The sequence below is a fragment of the Miscanthus floridulus genome, chromosome 3 (genome assembly GCF_019320115.1).
Source record: "Miscanthus floridulus cultivar M001 chromosome 3, ASM1932011v1, whole genome shotgun sequence".
NCBI lineage: Eukaryota > Viridiplantae > Streptophyta > Magnoliopsida > Poales > Poaceae > Miscanthus > Miscanthus floridulus.
In genome coordinates this window covers 41348335-41375996 of record NC_089582.1, presented here as the reverse complement: position 1 = coordinate 41375996, position 27662 = coordinate 41348335, and the positions used below count along the sequence as shown (strand labels likewise).

Here is a 27662-nt window from a genome sequence, read left to right as displayed (position 1 = left end):
CGATGAAATGTAATATATATATATATATATATATATATATATATATATATATGAGTAGGGGCTACGTGATTTGACACTATCTCCTTGGAACACTGTACGCTGGGACCGCAGGAGTGAGGAGTCCATCCACGCCACAAACAGCCAAAGGAGACCGAGGCCGCAGTTGGTGATGCTGCTGTGCGGCAGCTGCGCACGGCACGATGCAGAGGAGGAGCGGAGTTATTGACCTGGCCCTCTTGAAACACTGTATGTTGGGACCCACTAGACCACGAATTTCTTTCTTCGAGAATCATGTGGATGAATATATATAATATACAAGCACATGTGGTTAAGCGATAACATTCTTAATTTATTTTCGTGCTTGTCTGCGCAAAAGGAGCATGGGCTATCCATCTCTCCGTGTCAAAGGTTGTCGCGCCATGCGCCGTGGCGCGGCAGTGCCGCACCTAGATTCGCGGCGCGACAGCCCAGGCCACGTCACCGGTCAGCGCCTCCGGTCTTCGCCTCGTCAGCCTCCCGCCGCACCACCATATATGGCGCGTGGCAATAGGCGCGGCCAAAAGTGTTAGATTTAGAAATAAAAAATAGACAGTGTTAAATTTAAAATTAGTTTAAAAAAGTGTTAAAATTAAAAAAAAAAATCCCACGAGATCGATAGGGTCTGCTCGTGGGCTTCAATCACAAAGATGTTCAGAGCCTGCGTGGAATGGGCCGTGTTGGGGTCTGCTCATGGGCTTACATCATGAGCTGTTGCGGGCCTGCGTCGAATGGACCAACCAGAACTGCTCCTTTCGGGACTCTGCCCCAAGAGTCAAGTTGAGCACACAGCAAACTTTCTTCATTGCGGCGGTCTCCATGGGCTTGGCAGCTGCTTAGGCTTAAACGTTTCTATCCTGTTTTGATGTCCATTTATGATTTTGCTCTCATTTTTTTAACTTTGTAATTTTACTCCTGCTATTTTTAAACGAAGAAAGAGTTTACCCCTGGTATGTTAAGTCCCTCTAATGGTATTAACTTTTAGACGAAAGGACAACTTTGCCCATGCGTTTTTTATCCCTATTTTATTATGTTATTTGTGTGTTTACACCTAGTTTCAGACAGCGAGTTGACATTTTTGTACATAATTTTTAGAAAAATTCAACAGCATTTCAGCTGACAATCCACATAAACATAATTTAATATCACATAACTAGTACATATAAACCAGATCCATGCAACATGTCATCATAGTACCATAACAGAAGGCAACATATAGGTCCAAATGGCATGTCAAACACTAGCATATAGGTCTAAATGACATGTCAAACAAAAATAGGAGCTACTAGTGAGTTCTGTAGGCAACTAACAGTGAGCTACATATCAAGCATCAAAACCTAACAAAGTAGCAAGCCTCCCAGAAGTTGCTCCTCTTCCCCTTCCTGAAGCACTTGCACTTTATATGAAAAAAGAGAAGAATTATGTTAGTAAAGTTACTAAAATGTGTAGTAAAGAGAAACAATGTTGGCTTGTCTTACTTTGTCTCATTATTGGCCTTTGCTGACCCTCTTCCTCTTCCCCTTCCTCTTCCAGTTGCAGTATCACTTGCACTTACACTAGCACTAGCACTTGCACTTAATGTTTGTTAGAAAAAATGTTAGTACAAGTAAATATGAATAATTGGGATAAATAAATGAAATTGGGCAGCAATACAAGTATGACTCACATTGGGTCATTGTTTCTTTGTCCTGATCCATCTTGTGGTGTTGACTGTGTCCTCTTTTCACTAGCTGTAGGACTTCCTTGGCAAGTCTTGGTTGTATATCCTAGTTCATTGCATTCAGAATACATCTTTCTTTTCTTACTAGTGACAACTTCATCATGTGGCTTGATTGGCAAAGCTATTTGTGTCAACAACCTTGGTTGGCAAAGTTCTACCTTGCCAGCATGTTTTTGGACCACTGTCCGGCAAGCTATAAAACGAGCGCACTCTAACAATAAGTTCCAATTTACTGTGATTTTTTCCTACAAATCACAACAGGGAATAAACGAGTTAACACATCTACTAATTGCTGCTATTTCCTACTGGATTAAACCACACATCTCAGAAATCAAAGAAAATACCTAGGCTCTTCCATGGTGGCTGACTGGAGCTGCTACTGCTGCCTGCAGGCGGGGGCAGGGCAGCGGGTGAGTCCCCTAGCCGCGCCGCGGAGGGCGCGAGCCGGGGGGATTGGGCCGGGCGAAGTAGGCCACAGTCCACGCGGCGCCCCTAGCTAGTAGCCACGCCGTGGGGGGCAGGGTGCGGATGGATGAGGAGACGAGCTAGGGGGGAGTGCGGCGGAGGGAGAAGGAGTGGCGCCGCCCGTAGCTGTGCCGCCGCCTGGAACCGCGCCGCCGCCAAACCCTAACGCGCCGCCTGGAACGCGGGCGCTCGCGACTTCGTTCCGTTCGGGAAGGATTCGACCTAGACTGACTGAGAAATGAGATAGACTGAAGGGTATAGTTGTCTATTCGCATAGGAGCCTTTTCTTTTTTTCTTTTTCTTTTTCTTTTTTTGCCATTTAATCCAACCATTTCAGACGGTGTTACACCGTAGGGGAAAATGGGAGCTTCGTTTAAATAAAATGAGGGTAAAATCTTAAAATTAAAAAAGTAGGGGCAAAATCACCATTAGAGTATAGAGTAAGGACAGGAACCCAAAATCCCTATTATTATTATTATTATCTCTGTCGATTCGTATAATGAGGCTCCAGTGGCAATCCTGATTATCACGGCTGTCCGCTGGATTTCAATAACGAGGATAAAAACTAACAGTGATGGAACCTTTAGACACCACTTAGTAGTTAGTACAACCTCAGCGCTAAACACTTTCAGCAGTAGGCTCTCCAGTCTCCTCTTTTAGTGTACGATTTTAAAGCAATGAGACACCCTTAATTAGATTGAGCAGTAATAATTTCTACATTATCGTCCATAAGGTGCATGTACTATCACGATCGAGTTGATAAAGGCCCCGTTTAGAAGCCAAAAATTTTTGGTTTTGGGTACTGTAGCTCGTTTGTTTGTATTTGGTAATTAGTGTCTAATTATGGACTAATTAGGTTCGAAAGTTTCGTCTCGCGATTTCTCACCCAATTGTGTAATTTGTTTTTTTTTTCGTCTATATTTAGTACTCCATGCATGTGCCGCAAGATTCGATGTGACAGGTACTATGCAAAAATTTTTGGGAACTAAACAGGGCCAAAATCACTATGAAACAGAAACATGCGCTGACTTAAGTAGCCACGTAAACTATCCCAAGAGAATTTTCCCTCCAGAAAAGACTGGAGGAAGTCTAGAAGAATTAAATGAACACTACACGGGATGGGCCCTACAAAAACGCTTGGAGTCGTGTTCTTGAAAAAAAAATAACCCCAGAAATGATTTTAAACAAGGAATAAGAAAAACTGCAAGAGCTACACGGGATGGGCCCAGAAATGATTTTAAAAAAGGATGGGATGGCCCTAGAAATAATTTGAAAATGGGAAAAAAATACTGCAAGAGTTTCGTGGGATGTCCCCGGAAATGATTTTAATTAAAAACGAAAAAGAAAAAAAATGTCAGGAGTGGTACATGGGATGGGCTCAGAATTGTTTTTAGAAAAGGAAAAAGAAAAAATGTCACATAAATGTTTTTAGAAAGGGAAAAAGGAAAAATAGAAAAGGAAAAAGAAAAAGAAAAAGAAAAAAAAGTAAGAAAATGTCAGAAGTGGGATTTGAACCCACGCCCTCGTTAGAGGACCAGAACTTGAGTCTGGCGCCTTAGACCACTCGGCCATCCTGACCTTACTTCTTGATTTTTGAAATAATGTTCTATTATAGTAGTATCAAAGCTTACACTTTGTTAACCAAAGAACAACCGCTATCGTCATAAGATTTTCTAAACCTGAAATGTTACGTGCCTGTACAATTTTCTGTGAATTGTGAGGGCAGCCGCAACATGGACATGCAAGACTATAGTGATCCCAGACAAAAGTTACAATCCAGATATACACATATAATAACATACAAGGTAATTGATTCTCCAATGCGGACTTAAATACTCAAGAGCTATTTAGATCCTTTTATTTTAGTGGAATTGAAGTCTACTTAATGAAGTAGACTATTTAGTTTGGAATTTGACTGTCCTGTTTGGCTGATGGTTTATGCGGGTGATAAGCCGGTTGAAGCTGATTTGTTGTGAGAGAAAAACACTGTTCCATGCCTGATAAGCCATAACTTTCTAAAAGTTCACGTATAGGCCTATCTCAAATTTATAAGGTGAAAGATAAAAATTAATCTATAGATCACTATTCTACATTTCTACTCTGCAACTTATAGTACGCTCTTCGGCTCGCTCTCTTACAACAGAAATATAGAACATAAGTATCTCTATCGTAAGGCTAATAATACTATACAAATACATTGCACATTCAACCATATTAGCTTAACTAATCTGTATTTAAATTATGATTATATTAAAATAAATTTTAATTCTAAGGATTCAAACTGTGCCTCACAGTCCTTTATTATGGCCTCATCGTTCATACGTTTTCAGCGTGAGGCTTTAGGCCTTGTGATATAAAGTTTTGGGATGTCACATTAGGTGTCATATGGGGGTGTTGTATGTGGTGTTCGGATACTAATAAAAAAATAAATTACAGAATCCGTCAGTAATCCGCGAGATGAATTATTAAGCCTAATTAATCCGTCATTAGCACATGTGTTACTGTAGCACCACCTTGTCAAATCATGGACTAATTAGGCTTAAAAGATTCATCTCGTAAATTAGTCGCAAACTGTGTAATTAGTTATTTTTTAGTCTATATTTAATATCTATGCATATATCCAAATATTCGATGGGGTAGGAAATAAACTTTAGTGGGAGAAACTAAACAAGGCTACAGTGAAAGCTGTTCTGTGTCTACATTGTTTTTTTCAATGTAGAACGTGTGCTCTAGCCTTTTGTCAAACAAAATCATCATATTTTCTAACCGTGTGCGAAGTCAACACCCGTGATGTGATCTGGACCTAGACGTTGAGAGATGGAGGCTGGGACAACCGTACACCGTGGAGCGTTGGGGTGTCATGAGGAATGCGCGTCTGGCGTGCAAACGTCAGCGTGACGTGACCGGTCCTATGAGCAAATTCGACGATACGGTTACAGGTACAGGTACAGCTGCCGTTTGAACATGAAGTCAGTATTCCCTCCGTTCTAAATTATCTATCGCTTTTAGGCCTTGTTTAAATGCCATTTAAATTTTAAGTTTTTTCACTCTCTCTCCATCACATCAATTTTTAGCTATTTGCATAGAGTATTAAATGTAGGTAAAACAATAACTAATTACACAGTTTAGTTGAAAATCACGAGATGAATCTTTTGAGCCTAGTTGGTCTACGATTGGACAATATTTGTCAAATAAGACGAAAATGGTACTATTCATCGGGTTCACTTTTTTTTGCAAAGTAAACGAGGCCTTAGTTTCCGTGCCACAAATTTAACTTGATTTGTAGAAAATACGTGCAATATTTGTATCTTTAAATAAATTTATTAAAAAACTAGATTCAAAGATCTTTTCAATGATACCAATTATGTATAATAAATATTAATATTTTTTAATATATATTTTGTTAAAGTTATTTCTTGAGAAGCGAAAATGACAAATATTTTAAGACGAATGGAGTATGTAGTATACTGTACACTGCATCTGTGTCATGTGCATCCAACCCAAGCAAATCTTGAGCACTAACGAGCATTCAAGGTGTTTAGGTACCCATCAATCGGTACTGATCACATGGCGTCGATATCCATGATTAGTGGATCGATTAGCTGACTCTATCGCATAAAACAAGTGGAAGTACTATTTTGACTGATTTATTGTGAGAGAAAAATACTGTTTCTGAAGCTGAAAAGTACGGATTATAAGAGAAACGAACATGACCTATTTAGGAGTATTTTTTAAGTAATGGTAAGAGCTCTACCTTTTAATTAAGAAGAATAGAACTGTGTTCTTTTTGTTTGGCTTATAAACCCTACGTCGACGGATCTGCCAGATATTTCTACGGACTGCATAAAAAGTTCAGAGCACTGTGCTGTCTGCTGCAGTGTCCTTTTTGTTTGACTTATAAACCATATTTTTTCAATTAATGAATAATATTTTTCTCTCGTAACAAATCAGCCGACGGTACTTTCAGTCATAGCTTATCAGCGAAGCGAACGGGCTCCTGTACATCCCGTATCAAACAATAAGCATCCATCAAACGTTTGACGGGAAAATGCAGAGCAAGAAGGAACAAAAACGCCGCCACACAGACGTGGAGGGCGAATCAAACGCGTTCACACCAAACAAACAAACAAATCTGGGAGATGACGATGAATCGTCAGCGCTTTGTCAAGAGAACGTCATTGCTTTGTCACTACAGTACACCAAACAAACAAATCTGGGAGATAACCGCTACAGTACGCTGGATCCTTAATTCACCTCCGAACTACAGTACCATTGCACCGCACCAGCGCATGGCAACCAACTCTAGCACGTTCAAACAGGCGGCTAATAAGCCTGTTCGGTATACGATCTTAAATTTCCGATCGAAATAGTAATTTTCTCTCACACAAATCAGTCAGCAGTACTTCTCCACGAACCAGCCACGAGCCAGCTCAGCCTGCCGAACAGGCTGAATAGCTAGACTAATATATTAGAGAAGCTTTCAACTAGTTGTTAGCCAATTAGTTGGTCAACCTCAACTAATTTTGATCATAACCCCAGCTGATTGCTTGATCCAGACGGGCCGTAAATCATGTTAACCTTATGCTCTCTTAACTTTCCGTGAATCTGAACTATACATATGCGTCCTGTTCGTTTGGGCTTGTTTGGCTTATAAGCCATACTTTTTCAGCCAACGAACAATATTTTTCTCTCACATCAAATAAGCCAACGGTACTTTCAACCGTGGCTTATCAGCCAAACAAGCCCAAACGAACAGGGCGATAGTACAATTCAATGCGTTGTTGATACACAATGCTACTTGATCCTGACTGCTAACATCGTTTGTCATCAAGGCTGAGAATTTCTCAATGACAGACTTCTTACAGGTGCGCTCAATTGAGTCAACATGATCTGAAAGATACCTTGCGAGGACTAAATAAAGATTCTTCAGACTAGTACAGTGTTTCTCTATCAGTATTGCCCGCGAGACAATGTGGCCAAACAAAGATATCGTGGCCGTCCAATGTTCACAGGTACCAACGAAAATATTCTCTGTTGGCATCCACCCTTCAGAACAATCAAATAGTACCAAGATATTTTAAAGAAGTATAGCAAGAATCTTGATTAAGATATTTTAAAGAAGTATATCAAGAATCTTGATTACATAAAAAATTGCCCCATCTCAAGGCTCCAAACTTAAACCGCTCTGGGAAGGCCACAGTATGATCTCCCAAGGACAACCAAACAATGGAAACCAAGCACAAGATATTACCCATCTGAATTATATATTCTGAACATTGATGAATTTGCAGACCAGAAACGAAAGAATGTTCACTTATCACAGCTCAAGTGGTGATGAACATCTTGATTACAAAAAGATATCTTTAAAAAGTACATAAAGAATCTTGATTAAAAAAAGATATCTTTCAGAAGTACATTAAACCCAGTGCGCTGGGAAGGCCACAGTATGATCTCCTAAGAACAACCAAACAATGGACCTATACAAGAACAGAAAAATAATAAAACAGAAAGAAACCAAACACAACACATTGTGTTCAGAGGCAAGGAACATAACACGGATTAATTGGCAATTGGCATTACCCATCTGAATTATATTCTGAACATTGAAGAATTTATAGACCAGAAACGAAAGAATGTTGTCACTTATCACAGCTCCAGTGATGAACATCAGTAGAGTACTACAATGAACTTCAATCTTAATAACAGACCGGCATACGGCTACATCTGCACTACACCACTACAACCAGATATTAGCAGAATTTTTTGTTTGGTTTCTCTGAATCCTGAAGAAATCTGAACTATACACAGTTTGCGTTGCGCTGAATCCATCCCCAGAGTCTCAGAAGAACAGAAAGCCACCGTCTTGCTCCATCTTGGCGGCCATCGGCGAGACGAGCATGTTGCCAAAGAAGTCGGCGTCGCCCGGCATCTGCAGGTCGTCAAGGTTGATGCCCGCGAGCCAGTCGTCGCCGCCAAGGTCGCCGAAGTCCTCCACCTCCTCCTTGGGCAGGATGGCGCCGGCGGCAGGTGCCGCAGCTGCTGGGCCCACCATGTCGTCGAGCGCCGGCAGCGAGGCCAGCTCCGGGAACGGGTCGTCGTCGATCTCCGACTCCGGCGTCCGCGTGTCAGAGTGCGAGTGCGAGTGCGAGAGCGACGCCTCCGACTCCATCTCCTCCTTCTCCTTCTGCTGCTGCATCTTCTCCCACTCGTTCTTCTTGTTGTACAGGCGGCACAGCACCCAGTCATCCAACTGCAGGAAATCAATCGAACAGCACACATCAGCATCTCGGTCGATTGAAGAATAATAGACGAAGAGGAAAATTCGACGCAAGATTGCGCCTTGCGAGCTGCCGGAGAACAATAGGGGAAGAAGAAGAAAATTCGACGCCGCTTACCCTGAGCGTGCCGTTGCCGGAGCCGGACTTCTTGGCGCGGGCGCCGGCGTCGGCGAGGCGGTACTCGTGCATGATCCACTCGGTCTTGACCCCACGGGGAGGCTTGCCGTGGTAGAACACGAGCGCCTTCTTGATCCCGACCGTCCTGCCCCTGTGCTCCACGGGCTTGTCGGCGCCCGTGGCCTTCCAGTACCCGGATCCGGCGGCGCGGTTGGGGCGGGAGCCGTTGGGGTACTTGCGGTCCCGCGGCGTGAAGAAGTACCACTCGCGGCGGCCGAAGAGGGCGCGCTCGGGGAGGTCCCAGGGGTCGAAGCGGTACAGGTCGACCTCGGCGATGATGGAGACGGGGGGGCGGCGACCGGCGGCCCGCGCGCAGAGGTAGTGCGCCACCAGCTCCTCGTCCGTCGGGTGGAACCGGAACCCCGGCGGCAGGTTCAGCTCCGCCTCCGCGTCCCGGCGCTGCTGCTGCTGCACCGCCGCTATCACCATTGGCTGGCTCGCTCGGATCTTGACTGTTCCTCGCTGCGGTGCGGTTGTTGGCTGGCTGGCTGCTGCTGCGGAAGGTGATCGAGTGGAGTGGTGGTGATTCTTTGGGAGGGCAGGGAGTTGATGGGGAGGGGGATAAATAGAGAGGAAGGGAGGGGTCAAGGCGAGGAAGGATCGTGGGGGGTCAAAGGGAGGGGGCGAGGGCGATGGGAGGAGGTGGGATTGGGGGCGGCAGCGGCCAGGGGAAGGGGACGAACGGGGAAGGGGCAGCGCAGGGGTCGCGATGGTTGGGGGTAGCGGTCGGCCGCTTGCCGCTTACGGTGGATGCTGACGTCGATGACGACAGCTTGACGGCTGAGAGAGAACCAACCGTGGCCACCGTTGGATGCAGGAAGGAAGCGGCCGCTGTGCTTCACTTTCCTCTGTCTTTTCTTGCTTTTATTTAGTACTAGAATAATATAATCCTCATGGGTTACGACTAATGGACAGCTATCAGCCTGTTCGTTTCGTCCTAAACGATCGTGGATTATTTACTGCTGGCTAGTTTGGTGTGCGAGAGAAATACTGTTCCAGCTTATAATCCACGACCGTATATGAGCGAACAAGCGAACAGGCTGTATGTTTATCTCCGAGGATACAGTTGGGTATCTCTCAAGTTTGAGCATTGGAATTTTCTCAATAATCAAGATAGGATTTACTCCAAGCAAATGTAACTAGTTGAAATTGGTACGCTAATTTTGAGAGTGTACTCACTCCACTTTCTAATCTAATGTAATTCGTTTATTTAGGACGAGTATATTGGCTTAAACGAACTAGTTATAGTTAGTGTGTTTGACATAAATGTCATATTTTTAAAGGTCACCGGGGATAAAAAGAAGTCTCTACGTGAATATATTGTACTGTATTAGAATTAGAACTACAATGCGATTACTACAAGTACTGATTATACAGCGAGCATTCACACCGATGACAACACAACACACAAAAGACGAGGGCAAAAACTAGACAACACAAACAAAGGTGGGAGGAAAATACAAGACCAAATCATTTTTGTATAGAATTTTGTCAAAACTGGTTGTTGGATTATAAGAATGTTCCCCTAAAATCCATCGATTTTTTACCGCGTGGCAAGCGCGGAGAGCACCCCTCTCAAACAAAAAAAAAATCCATCGATTTTAGATCTCGTTCTCATAATTCTTGTAGAAGATCTAAATAGGGTCTTAATTAGGACAAAAATAAATGCTAAAGTACTTGTGACCATTTGCTTAGTAGTTAGTAATATTACACTCCAAGAAAAATATAGTCGAGAGCAACTCCAAGAGCTTATCTAGATTGTTTTCTTCTTATTGATAGAAGTAGATATTTTGATGGGGAAAAAATACCGACCAACAGTTTTTTTAATCAGTTCTCCAAATATTGTCATCATCTATTCCAGATTTCTTCCTAGTCAAAGATAGAGAACCAAATTGACTCTCTAGCGTGCGGACAAGATATAGAAAAAAACTATTCAGCGATGAAAAGATATAGAGAATACTTTATATTTAATAATTCATGATTTAGAGGATGGCTCTTGGAGATGATGCTCTAACACTCTTCTCGTGTGCATTCACACTTTTTGTAGAAAAAAATGACTCTCCAAAAATCAACGTCATTGCAATTTCAGGACCTAAGGCAAGGCATTGACGGGAGGCCAAAAGGATAAGCATCCATAGACTTGGGTCGCACGCACATAGTACAACCCGATCACCCAACGACGACGATTAATCCTGCATTATGGCCACGTGCGGCGAGGCGCAGAGCACGAGTGTTCATCGGCATCGCATGACGTCCCCCTGCGAACAGGTCTCGCGGCGCGTGGTTCTCCGAACCTAACCGCGCCACGTCGCCGTCAACCGGATCAGATCATCAGAAAAAAGGTGCCAGCCCTTGGCTGCCCCGCTTTCGGCTTTCGCCAAGGACGGGCACGGTGACGTCAGTGCCGACTTCATCTGGTGCCCTTGCCGACAGCCATGTCGCCTGTCAGCATCACCGGGTAGGGCAGCAGCGCCACTGCGGCACTGCGCGAGGTGGTTCCTCTGCAGCCGTGCAAGCGTGTGGCCCGACCTGTGGCGGTCTGTGGACCGTGGATGATGAGATGAGAATCTAGCTAGCGCTGCATGTGGCTGTGGTGGCTGGTGGGTGGTCACTTGCCGAGTGCTTTGTGTCCTCGTGTTAGCTAGGGTGGGTGCTAGGGCGACGTTTGCTGTCCATGGACCGTGGATCGTGCCAAATGTACTAGAACGTTTTGCATATAGGGAGGAATTTGGCGGCGAGGCTACGCCATGTGGATTTTTTTTCGTTTGTAGCTAACAAAAGGATGACTTTTCTCTAGACACATATACTCCGTATGCGTGAACAACATAAAAAACAAATCAAGTAATCATAGGATGTGTTTGGATTTATTAGCACTAAAAATTAGTCACCACGCGAACGAGGTCCTTGTTCAATGGTAAAATGGCATGAAAATTTCCGAACGGCGAAACAATAAGAGTGTCCTTTGGTTTCTTAAAATTAAAAAACACATTGGAGTTTGCTTGAAAGCTGACTAACTGATTATATTGGGAACCTACTTTTGTTATCTCCAAGGTAGTAGATCAGTGAAAAGACAAGAATTTATAGAAACGATAACACAATAACAAAGTAAATAAAACATGCATGCTTCAAGTAATCTAGTGTTTTTTATGTAAATCCTTGGGATCCAACCAACATCTTAGGCTCATTTTTTTTAAAAAAATAAAGAAACTCTTAGGCAATCTTGTTCTGAATTATTAAAGCTCAATAGTTTTTTTTTATACAAAATATAGAAAACAAATCTGTGTTAGGTGGAGGCGTGGAGCAAGTGATGGAAGATTGAGGTCAAGGGCCTGTTCGGCTGGTATTAAAGTCGACTGATAAGCCGGCTGAAGCTATTTTATTACGAGAGAAAAATACTGTATAGCTGATAAGCCGACTGATATGTTCAAAATGGGCCCTCCTGGACAGCGTCGCAGTCCCCGTTAGTCAGGGTAGGCTGCTGCACCTGCACCGTAGGCACAGCACAAGGGATCCCGTCCGGCCGTCCCACCGGGCTGCCGCTTTTCTGTTTATCGGGCTGTTCGCTAGTTGGTTTCTGGGCTGGTTTAGGCTGGTTGATGCTGGTTTATTGTGAGAAAAAAATACTGTTGGCTGACTAGTTTGGGTTGGCTGAAATCAACAAGCGAACAGGCTCTATTTATCTTTTCCGGCGGTTTCCCTGCGGGTCCCGTACCTTGGATTTTTTTGAAAACGAAAGGGGTCGCCCGTTCCGTGGAGCGGAAGGCTGGGCGCGCAGGTGCAGCGCACCCAAGACGGCCGCCGCAGTCGTCAAAGTCAGAGCGCAACGACCCCGCGCCTGCAGGCAACAGCTGTGCAGCCTCGGCATGGAATCGAGTCGGCTAGCGGCGGGCCGACTGGTGGACCCCGGACGAGCGCAGCACGCACGTGCTGAAACGAAACAGGGAGAAAGGTCTTGGTTTCGGAAAGGCGCTGGCCACATGCCCAGCCACCTACGCTGCCCAGCTATTGGGTCGTGAACGACCGACGCGTGTCCCGCCTGCTGGTCGTATGATTTGCTTGCAGCTATTGCCCTTTCTGCCGATACCCGGGTCATCACTCATCACGATGTGTGGGTTCTATCTATCTATCTATCCCAGGAGAGGTGCAGCAGGTCCGACCCGTCATTGATCACCAATAATCAGTGTTTGGTCCGTTTGGATCGATCCATCTTTCTAAACGTTACGTATTAGTACGGTATTTTGGATTCCATTGATCATTACTCTACCTAGATCCTGGATAACAAAAAAAGATACTCCGTACGAGACAGAGATTTGGATTGCAACTCTGCGGATCTGAAATGATCACCTTGACCGTACGAGTACATCACTGTGTGGCCACGCTGAAAGAGCCGATCACGTGCTACTACTAAAACTCGTTGGAAGCTTGCATCCCACGGAAACAACACGTGCGCGCGTCGACCAGCAGAGTACTGTACAGAGGTGACTGGATCTGGATTTGGATGGTGTCGGGTCGGCAGCAGGGCCAGGCCCACGACTCGGGAGCACTCCTAGAGTCTAGCGACGTGGCGGATGCCCATTCCATTCCTGTCCAGCCACGCGGCGGCCCATCGGTCGCCTACCATACCACTTTGGACGGGAGAGAGTTACAACACGTAGTACGCGTCGCGAGGAGGATGTGCCTGCGGCTGATACTCATGGCGGAGCCAAGATTTGAAACTTATATTCCCACTTCCACGTCATAAAAAAATATAATCCATCTTGCGCAAAAAAAAAAAACAATTCATAGGTTCAAAATATAGTTAGAGTAGCACATTATCGTTAATTAATGTCACAAAACAGTGGAATTACAATTTGTTCAGCTAATCAACACTTTAGTCCATATCACATCGGATGTTTGGACACATGCATGGAGTATTAAATATAGACTAAAAAAATAACTAATTGCACAGATTGCGACTAATTTGCAAGACAAATTTTTAAGCCTAATTAGTCCATGATTTGACAATGTGGTGCTACAGTAGCACATGTGCTAATGACAGATTAATTATGCTTAATAAATTCGTCTCGCGGATTAGTGAGGATTTATGTAATTTATTTTATTATTACTATCCGAACACTTTCATGTGACATCCCCATGTGATACCCGATGTGACACCCCTCACTACTGGAAACAGAGACTTTACCGAGTGCAAAATTCTTTGTCGAGTGTCAAAAATCGAGCACTCGGCAAAGAATTGCACTCGGCAAAGAGTTCTTTGCCGAGTGTCGGGCACTCAGCAAACAAGGGCACTCGGCAAAGGACTTCTTTGCCGAGTGCCAGACTCTCGGCAAAATCTCTATACTCGGCATAGGCTGCCCGCGAAACGGTGTTCGGTCACGGCCTTCTTTGCCGAGTGCCTGCTGTTAGGCACTCGGCAAAGATTTGATTTTTTTTTAAAATTCTTTGCCGAGTGCCCCAGATCTGGCACTCGGCAAAGATATAATTTTTTTTTATAATTTCTTTGTCGAGTGCTCCTGTGGATGCACTCGGCAAAGAGGAAATTTTTTTAAAAAAAATTAAAACCCTCTTTGCCGAGTGCCTTATGCCTGGTACTCGGCAAAGACACCCTTTGCCGAGTGCCATGTCCCGGCACTCGGCAAAGTTTTTTTTGTTTTTTTTGTTTTTGGCCTCCAATTTTTTTGTACAGCCCTTTTAAAGCACCAGGAATTCCTAGTTACAATTTGAGGATTTTTTGTGGCTTTTTGATATATTTAGTTACTTTATTTTGTTTACTTGAATTTTTCCAGAAAATAGAAATTTGAACTGCACGTAGTACGAATAATGAAATTTAATGATTCAAAAATTGATAGTCATGTTAGTGAGTGTAGTGAGAGGCCGTATCCAGGAACAGATCCGAAATTTCGGACATTTTATTCACGAAACATGTCCGCGAAATTGTGTGTGAAGTGTTTTTTTAATTCTATAAAAAGCAAACGAAGTCCGAAAATAATGAAACTTGTTGAGATATCGTGATATCATATGTGGAGGCTATGATAAAAATTTCAGAAGATTTCATGTACGTCGTCACATACGATGCTTACAAACCAGGACATCTCTACATGTGAGATCTGACATCACATATGGAGATGTCCTAGTTTGTAAGCATCGTACGTGATAACGTGTACGAAATCTTCTAAAATTTTTATCGTAGCCTCCACATACGATATCACGACATCTCAATAAGTTTCATGATTTTCGGACTTCGTTTGTTTTTTATAGAATTTAAAAACACTTCCCACGCAAGTTCGCGGTCATGTTTTGTGAACAAGATGTTCGAAATTTCGGGTCCGTTCCTGAATACGGCCTCACACTACACTTAGTAACATGACTATTATTTTTTGAATCATTAAATTTCATTATTCGTACCACGTGCAGTTCAAATTTATATTTTTTGAAAAAATTCAAGTAAACGAAATAAAGTAACTAAATATATCAAAAAGTCACCAAAAGTCCCCAAATTCTAAGGAGGAGTTCCTGGTCCTTTAAAAGGGCTGCACAAGAAACTTAGAGGCAAAAAACAAAAAAAATAAAAAAACTTTGCCGAGTGCCGAAGCATGGCACTCGACAAAGAGGCTCTTTGCCGAGTTCAAAAATAAGACACTCGGCAAAAAAATTTTTTTATTTTTTTTAGAAATTTCCTCTTTGCCGAGTGCCTTCACATAGGCACTCGGCAAAGGAATTAAAAAAATAAAAAATTTACCGACGGCCGGATCGGAGCACTCCTTTGCCGAGTGCCTCCCTGATCCGGCGCTCGGCAAAGGGCGCGGGTGGGGGCACTTAGCCGATTTCGGCCGGCCGAGCAGTCCAAGCCTCAGACAGCCAGCCAGCCAGCCGCGCCCACGCCGGCCCGCCCTCGCCCCCGCCCCCGCGCCGCGCACCGCCCTCCGCGGCCACGCCGGCCCGCCCCCGCCCCCGAGCCACGCTGCCCTCCCCTCCCTGTGCGCCGTGCCCGCGGCCGCCCCCGCGCCCGCCAGGCACCGGGCCACGCCAGCCATCGGATCGCATCTCGCCGGAGCCCGCTCGAGGACCTCCGCGCAGCCCATCGCCGCATCGATCTCCTCAAGGTACACGAGTCACAAGGACTCTCTCTGCTCTCCTCCCGTTCGCTATTGATTCGTCATCCATTTCCTCTCCTTCCCAGGCCGAAGCCGTTATGAACGCCGGCGGCCTCCGCCGCTGCGTCGAGAGCGTCGAGGAAAAGGAGGCCGTGGCCGCCGCATGCGCCGACCTCTCCGACAAGAGCAGCAAGGAGTGCCGGCTTACGAGCGGGACCTCGAGCGCGCCATGGAGTCCTACGACGACCTCGCCAGGCTGAACGACGATGACCTCTGCGCACGCCTAAACCAGAACGTACATGTCAGTTACCTCCTCTATTTTTTTCGATCTAATCATGCTGCTAGCCTATACTGCTTGCGTGCCTCGATCTGATCTGATCTGTTTCTACTGCTATGCACTAACGAGTGCGTCTAATCGCAATTCACAAACAGCTAATGATGTCGAACCACTATAAGTCATTGGGATGCATACAAGCTCTGTCATTTGTTTTTATTATTCAGGCCAAAAGCATGTTTTAGAATTTTATTTAGGGATTAACCCCGGCTTAATCAGCCAAGATATATGTTTTTGATGATGTTCATCATATATAGATCTAAAAAAGGCAAGAAAGTATCTGGTTAATACATGTAGCTATCCAAATCACTTGCAGGGTAAATTAACAAATTAGTTCCAATTATAGATATCAGCACGTATCAGTACAAAGTTCAGGAACTGTTTTCTTATGTACTGTTATTAATCTACTATTGTGGTGCCACCATGAACCAAATTAGAAGCACATATTGGTAAAGAGTTAAGTGAGCATAAGCATGCTAGAATATATATTCAGCAATCTACACAAATTGAACAAGATATATGTTCATGTTCTATCTATCAGCCACAATGTATCTGCAACCCCTTACTTCATCCGAAACATTACAAAAAAAGGAAGAGCTCTGCAATGTTCATCTCAGTGAACAGTTGCTGTGTTTCTGTACTCTCCCTGCTACCATTACCGGTTTGTAACTAATTAGCACTGTATTTCTATGGATCTTCAGTTTCAGGTGATTCTCCTTAATCATTTGTCCTCCTAAAATCCAGGTGATTCTCCTACTATTGCCGCCACAATAATTTTAAAGAATTGTGCTTAAAAGACTAGAGCTATGGCTTGTATTTTTCTGCATCAAGATGCCATCGCATATATTAAAATCCAGAGAATAATAATAAGGTTTGAGAAGCCTCTTTCAGATTATCAGAAAGCAAATGTACAGAGTAGATTTATTATGGTGAGATTGCTAATGGATTAAATATTGTACATGTTCACTACAGCAATGTCGTAATAAGTTCTTATCTTAATTACAGCTTTTGTTCATGTACTGATGTTTCTGCAGGTGTTCAGAGTTGCAAACTAAATATTAAAAATGACTGGATACATGGTTCAGGTAAATCCGCTAGCATTTCATCCATATTTTTTCTGGGTTATTTATAGATTTGGTGATGCAGTGGGCTTCAGTATGCTTTGTGATAGAGCTGGCAGCAATGACCATATATCAGGTATTATTCTTAATGTGTGCAGATCCAATGTTTGTTTGGGGAATAGCTTACATTTGTAGTAAAAACCACAAAGATAGCATTGTTACCTGACCATGGTAAATCGTTTGTCTATTTCTACAATGTTGGTTGTGGTATACCGACCAATTGTTGGTCGTTAATATTATGTTTTAGCGACCATTGTTCGACGCTATAGATTGGCTGTGGTACGGTGTTCTTACACGCTTCAATGTACTAGTTATTTAACTTTAACATTTCCGTTAGCAACAATGGAAACGAGTCAAGGCAGGCAAGACTCCTACCACACTCATAGATTTGCTATTTATCAACGCCCTCGTGTCTTGGTGGCGATGCTTGCCTCGTGAGTTCATCAAGTCATTCATCACACAGCGACAGATCTTCACCGGGAATGCTGTCGGAAACTCATCGCCTTCACCTGGAACACCCAGGATACTCACAAGATCAGCATGTTATCATAAGCGAAACATGTATTTAAGTCTTACTGCTTATTGAAACTTTACGCAATTTAGAAAACTTTACTAAAGCAGTATTATTGTTTGTACCAAAATTGAAATGTCATGTTTGTTCCAATGGTGCATACGTCTCTTATGCTAGTAAAAAAGCACTTCCTAACCATATGTGCAATATGGCCTGCTGCTCATTCTCTTATTTAGCATACCTGTCTAAATAACTCTGCATGTAGGGAATGCTTTTTATTTTTTTTTATTTCTGTTCTATTTGATTTAGAAGCTTAGTGCTTTGCTCTTTTCTTTTCTTTTCAGCAACAACAATCAGCAATAGCTATGCTATAATTTGTAAGTTCTCTTGTCCAGGTATTACTAGTTCCAGCAATTATCAGACTAAATGTTATTTCTCAAATGATATTGGGTCAACTTGCCTTGTCTTTCTATGGATTCAGATTTGAATTTTTTTTTCTGTATTTTGGTATGATCATGACAATTATCTTAAATAATATTTTCAATGGGTGTAGACTTTGGTTGAGTACCAAATAATCAATTTCATCACAATTTGTAAATGAGGAAATGTTGCTAGCTACATCCTGAATATTATAAAGAATAGATTTCATGATTTGAGTACATTTTATAAAATCCTTCAAGGTTTGCAAAGACAACAAATCTTGACTGATATCTCCTCAAACTGTGACCTAAACAAGCATTATCCTTGCCTCTGAATTGCATTGAAAGTAGACGTTATTGATAGGACCGTAAACTATAAAGTCAGTAGTAAGAACTGACTGCTTGCATTTGGTAAATTTAAACTTATTTTATTGCCATATAACAATCTGATTCGAATATGTCTGATTCACTTGCAAGGTTGTTAGCAATGTCAAATGGCCTGTTCAGAAACTTATTTTATTTCATTTGCTTGGATTTGGGTTTTGGAACTCGGTGAGGACAGGTGCAAGTCCATCAGTTCTTGTGCTTCTCAGGTTGTGTTGGTCCATCAGTTCTTGTGCTTCTCACTTCTCAGGTTGTGTCGGTAGTTAGCTTGTCTCTGTAATTGCAAAATTACCTCAGTTTCAGTACATGCTTTTCAGTGAAGACAGAACGAAATAGTTGAAATGGCTTTGCATGTACTTGCAGTTTGGTTTCAAGAGCTAGCAGTTTATAGTTTTGGAGCTTAGTGGATTTTCAAATGCTAATTAGAGCATTTGTTAGCCTAGGTATTGTTAGATCTATTTAAGCTCATTACTTGGTACTTATTTTCTTTTAGTTCATTATTGGCTACCTATTTTCTTTTGTGCTGCTTGGTTCATTTGCAGGTTAAAGCAAGGAGTAAAGCGAGCAACATGGGAGCTTCAGATTTTTTTTTAAAAAAAAATTCAAACTTTGCCGAGTGCCGACCAGAGGGCACTCGGCAAAGAAATTTTTTTTAAAAAAAATTCAAACTTTGCCGAGTGCCGGCCAGAGGGCACTCGGCAAAGATATTTTTTTAAAAAAAATCAAACTTTGCCGAGTGCCGGCCAGAGGGCACTCGGCAAATTTTTTTTTTTTAAAAAAATTCAAACTTTGCCGAGTGCCGGCCAGAGGGCACTCGGCAAAGAATTTTTTTTTTAAAAAAAATCAAACTTTGCCGAGCGCCGCCCAGTTGGCACTCGGCAAAGAATTTTTTTTTAAAAAAATAAAAAATCTTTGCCGAGTGCTTGCAGGGTTGGCACTCGGCAAAGCCACCGTCAACGGATTCGGCGCCGTGACGGCCGCTTTTCTTTGCCGAGTGCCACCGGGACTCTCGGCAAAGCCTTTGCCGAGTGCCCGATAAAAGACACTCGGCAAAGAGGTCTTTGCCGATTAATTTTTTGCCGTGTGTTCTTTGCCGAGTGCTGCACTCGGCAAAGGCTTTGCTGAGTACAATTAGGCCTTTGTCGAGTGCCTCAGGCACTCGGCAAAGAACCTGAATCCAGTTGTGCCTAAACTTTAGCCCCTGGATTTAAACAAGACCTAAGTTCTATAGACAACGGAAAAGAAAGTTGAAGAAATAAGAATTGGAGTATGGAGAGTGATTATTGGAGAATAGAGACCTGGAGCCTGGAGCCTAGTGCCTAGAGTCCTTGGTCAGGTCTTGCCGTTTGCCTAGGATCTGGCCACTGGCGGCATGGGCGTGCAGCTAGCCGCCACTGGCCCCGGCTGCTGGCTGCTGCCGCGCACGCGCTAGCGGGTTGGTAGCGGTGTTGCCTTGCTCGGCCGTCGCCCCTGTGCTCACCGCCGCTGCCTAGGGTTTGCGCTGCCGCCGCCACGGCACCACGCACCCGTGTACGAAATGGAGCGTCGAGGTGAGAGGCTGAGGGGTCGGGAAAGGAGCGTCGAGGTGAGAGGCCCGGTCGCCAGGAAGGGCTGAAATGACTAACTGGGCCTAGTGGGCCGGCCTGGGGAGGTGGGTGTAACACCCTAAAATTTGCTTCTCTTGAAATAAAGCTAAAATAATTTAATTTTGTATTTTTATGCTCATGAAAACATGGGAAAATAATATATTTTCATTAGATTAAAATTTATCTAAAGGTAGAAACATGTTTGTTGCATTCATGCCGGTCACGCCTTGTGTTTCTATGTGCAAAATGTGTTTTTTTTAAAATACGTTTAGGAGACGAATAACTATCTCTAGAAATTTTTCAGCTTTTTTTTAGAATTTAATTCCTACCTCCTTCACCTTAATCTTTATGTTCCAAGTTCTCAACAATTTTTTCATGAGCTCTAAATACTTTATTTGGGTTCATCATGTTCCAAAGTATCTCTAGGAATTTTATAGAATTATTTGTATACACGAAATTAAATAATTCTGAAAATAATTAATTCTTATCCTAGTCCGTCACAGTCCAAATCGTTTTACTCTTTTACTAATTGATCAAGGCATGTACACCATTCCCTCTGTCTAAATCCATGCCCAATCTGTTTTTCTTCTTTTGTCCCTTGGGCCAATGTTTTGGACCTGATGACAATCCATTCCATGAAGCAAATAAACCAGGCCAACGCTGCTAGCACAGAAAAATCGTAGTAATCTTCTTTGTATGCCACATGGACGGTACCCAGGACACCAGGTTTATCGTGCCGTACGTGTCTCCAACTCTCCATCTATACATAGCGAGCTGCTGCCCTGGTTCCTTTCTTTTTCCACGAGCAAACTATCGCTGGTGCCCTAGTCAGATGGCGTTAGCACCGTCTCTCGTCTCATCCTGAGCGGAGCCATGGCACGCCGCCGGCGATCTGCGGTGCGCCACACCCCTGATGCCATTGGAGGGAATCATCACCATCTCAAAGCTCTGTGCGTCGCCGGCGTGGTTGTCGTCTACGTATAGTTGGAGCGCCACGTATTGGGAAGTCCAAGCCGGCTGTCGTCTGTAGTCTCCATCACGGTTCTATGTTCGCTGCACCGGCCATCATCTATCACGTGTGGATGCGAGAAGATGGCGTGCCTGGATAGTAGGCAGCAAACGTCTATGAGCCGGAGCAGAAGCCGTCCTGGGAATTCAAAGATGTTGTCTTCCAGGATCGTGCAAACTACCTGCATGCTCTCCAAGGATTTACATACATGTCTTTGTTCCCTCTCTCTGAATGCTTATTCATGGATCGTTGCATCTTCCATGTTTCCCATTAAATCTCTGCGGTCATGGTCATGCCGCTTATCATTTTTCTTTTATTTGAATCGGCTTTAGTCTATTCTTTTTGTTCGAGTATATATGTGACGATGTAATCTAGCAACGACGTTTATCGTATCAAATATCACTAAATCTTATAATTAAAATACTAGTTTGATTAATATGCATGTAATTAGTTTTCCAATTTTAAATCAATGTAAGTGTTAAACTTCAACATTTTATACATAAATATTAATATTAATTAATATAAATGTATTTCCAAATTATGATTTACTAGGTTTAAACACGTGTCCTAAATAATTAGAGTAGATGCTCTCACACGTTTATTTATTTTTGCCAAATAAAGTTTAAATGAATTAAATAATATGAGACATGTTTATTTATAAATAAATATGGCTAGTTCTAACTCGACTTTGAATTAAAATATAATGTGACTAATCTGAATTAATGATGGTTTGTATTAATTAAAACCCATTAAGCACGTAGTTGTTTCTTTTGTAAGATTAATCTTTCGGTAATCGTTTTCTTTTTAACGGTAGTTCTGTTATCGTGTTTCTTGTGATCTCATGACCGTAGTACCAACTTTCTTTCAGTACGTCGTTTTACCTTGTGTGGTGTACTGTTCTTAGTTGCTTTTATCGGTTGCTTGTATGTTTGCCTATGCATGGTATTTGCTATGAGTAGAACGAGAACAGCTTGTGAGCGCAGAAGGTGACGACCAGAAGCAAAGTATGAGGAAAATGTGTGCAATAGTAAAAGACAAATATAGCATGGGATCATCCTTATTGTCCTATTCATTTTAATAATTTAATCATATGCATGTGTCTACCTTGGCAACCGTAGTAAATTTTCCTAGCTATTTGATATCTTGGATTCCTTATCACCTATGGGTTTATGCATTGGGTAGTATGATGCTAGTGCTCAACCAAAGCCATGATCCTGTAACTTGACTAATGGTATATGCAATAAACACTAAAAGATGCTTTTTAGCAACATGGAACAAGGGGACTAGAGTATTGGGCTATTTTTATGGTGCTCTAGATTCCTCTCCCTAAGGACTTATCTGTAAGCGAACATCCGGGACTTACAGTAAGCCCACCATAAAAATTCCATCACAAATGGACCATAGAAACTGTAGCTATGGATTATTCCAATTAATTACAGAAAAATATAGATATAAAGCCACATCAAAAACTTTGTACTAAAACATACCATATTATATATTCACTGTGTTGATCTACTCATGTGGAGTCTAACAAAATTAGATTTTCCATTTTATGATTTTTTTGTGATTTACTATGATTTTTCAAAGATTCAGTCGAAATAAATAGAAAAGAAAAAGACAAAACCAACTTCAAAACGGCTTATAACAGGGTCAGGGAGGTAAGATGAACGGTTTTAAAGTTGAGGAGGTGTTTTGCCTGGTTTTGAAGTTCAGGAAAGAAAAGCGGACTTTCGCGAAAATTGATGAGGTAATGTGGATTTTTTCCGCATGCTAAAAGCCTCTTGTACTTGCTCTTACACGGGCTAACTCATTTGGCCCAGTCACCGGAGAATCTGCAATTTGCTTTGGGCCTCCGCTTTTGCCGTACAGGTTCCGTCCTCTCGGTGTTCTTCTTCCATGGAGCCAACCGGCTTGTCAGTGACAGAAGAGCTAAAACTTTGGTGCGGACTGCAGTGATGGTCGCTAGGGTGTTTGGATATCTCCGCACATCGAATGTTTCGACACTAATTTAGAGTTTTAAACGTAGACTAATTATAAAACTAAATACATAAAGGTGAAGATTAATTTACGAGACGAATCTATTAAGCCTAACTAGTCAATGATTTGAGAATGTTGTGCTACAGTAAACATGTGCTAACGATGGATTAATTAGGTTTAATAAATTTATCTCGCAAATTAGTCTCTATTTGTACAATTAGTTTTACAGTTAGCTCATGTTTAGTCCTCCTAATTAGCATCCGAATGTCCGATGTGAGAGAGACTAAACTTTAGCCCCTGAATCCAAATTCCTCAAGACAAAAAATAGCTTAGCTCCGCTGAGCCAAAAGGAAAGAAAAGAACAGAACAGACGGAGGCCCGGCTTATGTGATAGTATTTTTTTTTTGAAGAAAACACGCTTTTTTCGATCAATAAAGAGAACACGCTTAGACGTGTATTTGGTTAAAAGAGGTTAGAAAAGAGTACAACAACGACTATGGTTGACGGCGAGCAGCCAGCAGAGCAAATGCGTTAACACACCCGAAAAACAAAAAAGAGCAGGGCTGCAGCAGGGGACTATTACAAAACACGATTGTGCGGCTTATGTGATAGTATGAGACATTATGGTACCTGTCTCAGTTGGTACCAGAATGGAATTTACGTGATTGTTTTATACGTGGTATCGATCGATTACTGCTAAGAAATATTTTGAACGCAATTACTGCTAAGAAATATCATATTCTATTTATGCTATATGTTTCCAAATTAAAATATGCCCAATATTCCTATTTTTCTTTACACAACCTATTGCCGAGGTGTAAGAGTAATGAACAGAGTTGAGGTGAACAAGGCAAGTATGGTCTAATGTACTCCTAGTAGATAACAACAAAAGGTTATCATCTCAATAATGCAACATGATCAAAGGAGGATGAAGTTTTCAATCGATAATGTCGTTGGCCGCTAATTGCAGTGGATTATGTTTATTGGTGGTTGATGGATGGATTAGTTAACTGATCAATCTGCAGGTTACATCTCCCTTGCCACCATGGGCGAAACTACAGGGCAGGATAAGAGCGACCAGAGGACGACGCCGGCCGAGGCAGCTTGGGAGACTGCTCGATCGTCTGACAGGCATAGCATAATTATCTCAAGGTAAGGTATTTCTCTCAACTTCAATTTTTCACTCAAAACAAAAGTAGGAGATGACGGAGATACGAATACAGATCCAGCTCAGGCATAAATTTACGATGGTCGCATACTTAATCATAATATATCTCAAGGCACACATTTGTATTTTGTAGTGCATGTACCATGTATCTTAATTAATTTTGGGTTTTTAGCTAGATTGCGATGGGAGACGATGGTGGCAGAGCAGTGAGCAACTCCTTAGTGGCGAAGGTCCATAACCTACTCCGGGCGTGCATGGCGCGCGATTCATCGGAGAGGCAGATGTGCATGATCTTCCATGGATCTCGGTGGGAACTGGACCCACGGTGGCTCAAGGAGCCGAGAGTTGTTCGCATTGGCCTCTTCTCACGGCACATGTACAACCGTGTAGCTCGCCTGGAAACTATGCAGAATCACAAATGGTTGTGCGCTGCGAGACTGGTTTATAATCAAAGCGGCCTTCTGGGGTCTGGTCGTGCGCCGGTCTTGTTGATCCGACAGTGTCTGGAGACGATTGAATGGCTGGAGCAACGGATTAAAGGTTCCTACTTCCAGGAGTTCTTTTTGGACAAGGACGAGCTGCTCCTGACGGTGATGTTGGATGGATGCTTCATTCTTTTCCTCTTACTCATCCATGATAATCCCAGGGTGGCTTCGACTTCCTGAACAAAGAGCTCGGCGAACACCACATCCGGAACATGGTGAAGCATGATCTGCTGCTGCTCGGGAATCAAGTCCCTTTTTTTGTCGTCAGGGCACTGTGCAGCGTCATTATGCCAGGCAGATCGCATGAAGCACTCATCCGTGGGGCCCTTCAGATGTTTAGCACCATTTGGCAGCTAGCACCATCTGCTACTGTCGTCAGCTGTGATCAGGTACACCATCTCCTCCATCTGTTCCACCTCTCAGTTATCCCAGACACTCATCTACACAGCCAAGAATCCAGAGGACTGGAACCGTTCCGATGGAGGCACTCCATGTCCAAGCCACTGCGAGCAACTGAGCTAGAGAAAGCAGGAATCAAGATCAGGGCAACAGACGACGGGCGCAGCTTCTTAGCTATCGGATTTAGAGACGGGGTTCTGGTGATCCCTCCCTTGCAGATCGATGGTAATGCTGGAGTGGTGCTTGGGAGTCTAATGGCGTTGGAGCAAGCCCACGGTTACACACCTTACCCTGTAACCAGCTATGTCTACTTCATGAAACACCTCGTCAGAGGACCTGCCCACTGCACATTGTTGCAACAGAGGGGGATCATCTGGACAAATGCATTTCCTGCGTTCAGCAATCTTATTTCTGAACAACACCATATACCCTGCAGCTTCGAACTCACAGAGTCTGTTACTCCTACAAAATACTACGGCTGCCGATGGCTACTGAATTTCAGAAATCCTGTGCTTGGCCATCTGATGGTTCTCGTGGCCATTTTCTTGGTCCTGTGTTATCCTTACATTTTCTCAAAGTCGATGTTTAGAAAAAGTAGCATTGGTGGTAGCCATGTTGAGCCCTAGTTCATTTTCTTCTTATCTTATTATGTAAAATGTGACGTTTCCTACTGTACACTTCACCCTTGTATTTGTTTACAAATGAATTGTTTCATGCACAATTGATGGGTCTCCGGTTATCCTCACCAAATCGGAATCAAAGCCTAACCACAGGCCCTGACGCCCTAATTCTAGGGTGTCCCGGCTGGCCAAAAGCATCCCCGCAGAAACATGGATGTTAGGTCCTGTTCGGAATCACTCCCTGGAAAGAATCCAGCTTGAACAGTTAGCTTAGGGCATGTCCGGTTGCAAGGGAACAACTCCTTGAAAAGATTCCGGGCTGGATTGGTTCCTGGCCTCGTTCCAGCTAAACCGAACGAGCCAGTAAACCTAGAATGGTTCCTGGGTTTGGAATGAGCTAACGGAACGGGCCCTTAATCGGACCCGGAGCCCTAGTCAGTTGAGATTCAGGGGCTCGGGCGCCGCAGACGAGTAGTTCCTGACCAAAGGGATTATATTCACCTTGGACTCAAGGGTCAGGGACTCCAACTAAAGGCTCCCAAGTCGCCAACCTCAATCCGCATGACCAATGTCACAAATGTCAACATAATAAGGATAAGAACTGGCGATACGATAGACAGGTTTCAGTGTAGGTTACACCTGCATAGTGACAAATGGGTTATAGTCCGCACCGTACCCATCATTTTACCAGGCACCTACTACATAAACATAACCAGCATAGTGGGAACTTTTCTACCAACCCAATATAGTAGATGCCCCCCCTGGCCATCCCCCTGTTGAACTTGGGTTTTGAGACTTTATTTTCCTGTTGAGTTTGGGTTTTGAGCTGTCGCTACAGCAGCCACACGCTTTGCCGAGTGCCCCATGCACTCGGCAAAGGCACCCATGCACTCGGCAAATCATTTGCCGAGTGCAACACTCGGTAAAGAGGCTCCGCTGAACCTTTTCACGGTAAAGCCTGCTTTGCCGAGTGCCAAATCTTGGGCACTCGGCAAAGGCTTTGCCGAGTGTCAAGCTGGCACTCGGCAAAGGATTGACGGCCGTTGGCTGAAGGCTCACGCCGTCTTAATTTTTTTTAATTTCTTTGCCGAGTGCAACACTCGACAAATAATTTTCTTTTTTTTTCAAAATTCTTTGCCGAGTGCCATAGCGCCGAGGCACTCGGCAAAGCCTGTTTTTATTTTTTTTAAATTTTCTTTGCCGAGTGCCACTGCCAAGGCACTCGGCAAAGCATTTTTTATTTTTTTTTAAATTTCCTTTGCCGAGTGCAATGGCCATTACACTCGGCAAAGCCACACCAATTTTTTTGTTTTTTGCTTTTCCATGTAAACAACACTGCATATATATATATTAGAAACCACAATTCAACACAATATATCAGAAACCACATATATATATATCAGAAACGACCAATTATGTCCGAAATCCACAATATATTACAAACCACAAGTTCAAAGTTCACAAGTTCAATACATAAAGGCATGCCTACATAAAACCGACTCCGGAAGCGGCTCACGGCGAATGTGAGGGTTGCAACGCCCCAACTTGCGATGCCGGCGACCCTCCGAGATGGTTCGACGCCGCCCCCGATTGATGCTGCACAAAAGAGAAGAGATTGCACGTGAGTGACAAGATAAAAATGTAAGCAGTTTAAAGAAAAGTTGAAAATTTCGGCAACACCTCCCCTGCACTGGGAGGTTTCCAAAACCTGCAAGAAAAACGTCGGCACGAAGGCCGACAACCACATTTCCGGCACGAAGGCCGACACATCAACAAACCCGGCACGAAGGCCCACACATCAACAGATCCGGCACGAAGGCCATCACTAGGTTTGACACTAAGCATGAGCATAGAAAGTAAAGCATCCGTACTCATACTC

The 27662-nt window shown here is 43.3% G+C and overlaps 1 protein-coding gene, 1 long non-coding RNA gene and 1 other non-coding gene across 4 annotated transcripts; 1 reads left to right on the top strand and 2 right to left on the bottom strand.

Annotated features, from left to right (window-relative positions):
* Positions 1-3715: 3715 nt before the first annotated feature.
* Positions 3716-3799, bottom strand: TRNAL-CAA (transfer RNA leucine (anticodon CAA)). The gene has a single exon. It is a non-coding gene; the product is annotated as a tRNA-Leu (tRNA).
* A 3979-nt stretch (positions 3800-7778) lies between these two features.
* Positions 7779-9227, bottom strand: LOC136541600 (NAC domain-containing protein 67-like). Its single transcript, XM_066533576.1, has 2 exons — positions 8617-9227; positions 7779-8471 (listed from the first exon to the last, which is right to left on the bottom strand). The coding sequence occupies exons 1-2, from the start codon at positions 9103-9105 to the stop codon at positions 8061-8063; spliced, it is 900 nt and encodes a 299-aa protein (XP_066389673.1). The 5' UTR covers positions 9106-9227; the 3' UTR covers positions 7779-8060.
* A 6341-nt stretch (positions 9228-15568) lies between these two features.
* Positions 15569-19049, top strand: LOC136541602 (uncharacterized). Of its 2 annotated transcripts, none has more exons than XR_010780411.1 (5): positions 15569-15779; positions 15857-16071; positions 16806-16848; positions 17139-17301; positions 18081-19049. It is a non-coding gene; the product is annotated as an uncharacterized lncRNA (long non-coding RNA). The 2 variants fall into 2 exon arrangements; XR_010780412.1 differs by having other exon boundaries at positions 16806-17033.
* The last annotated feature ends 8613 nt before the right edge of the window (positions 19050-27662 follow it).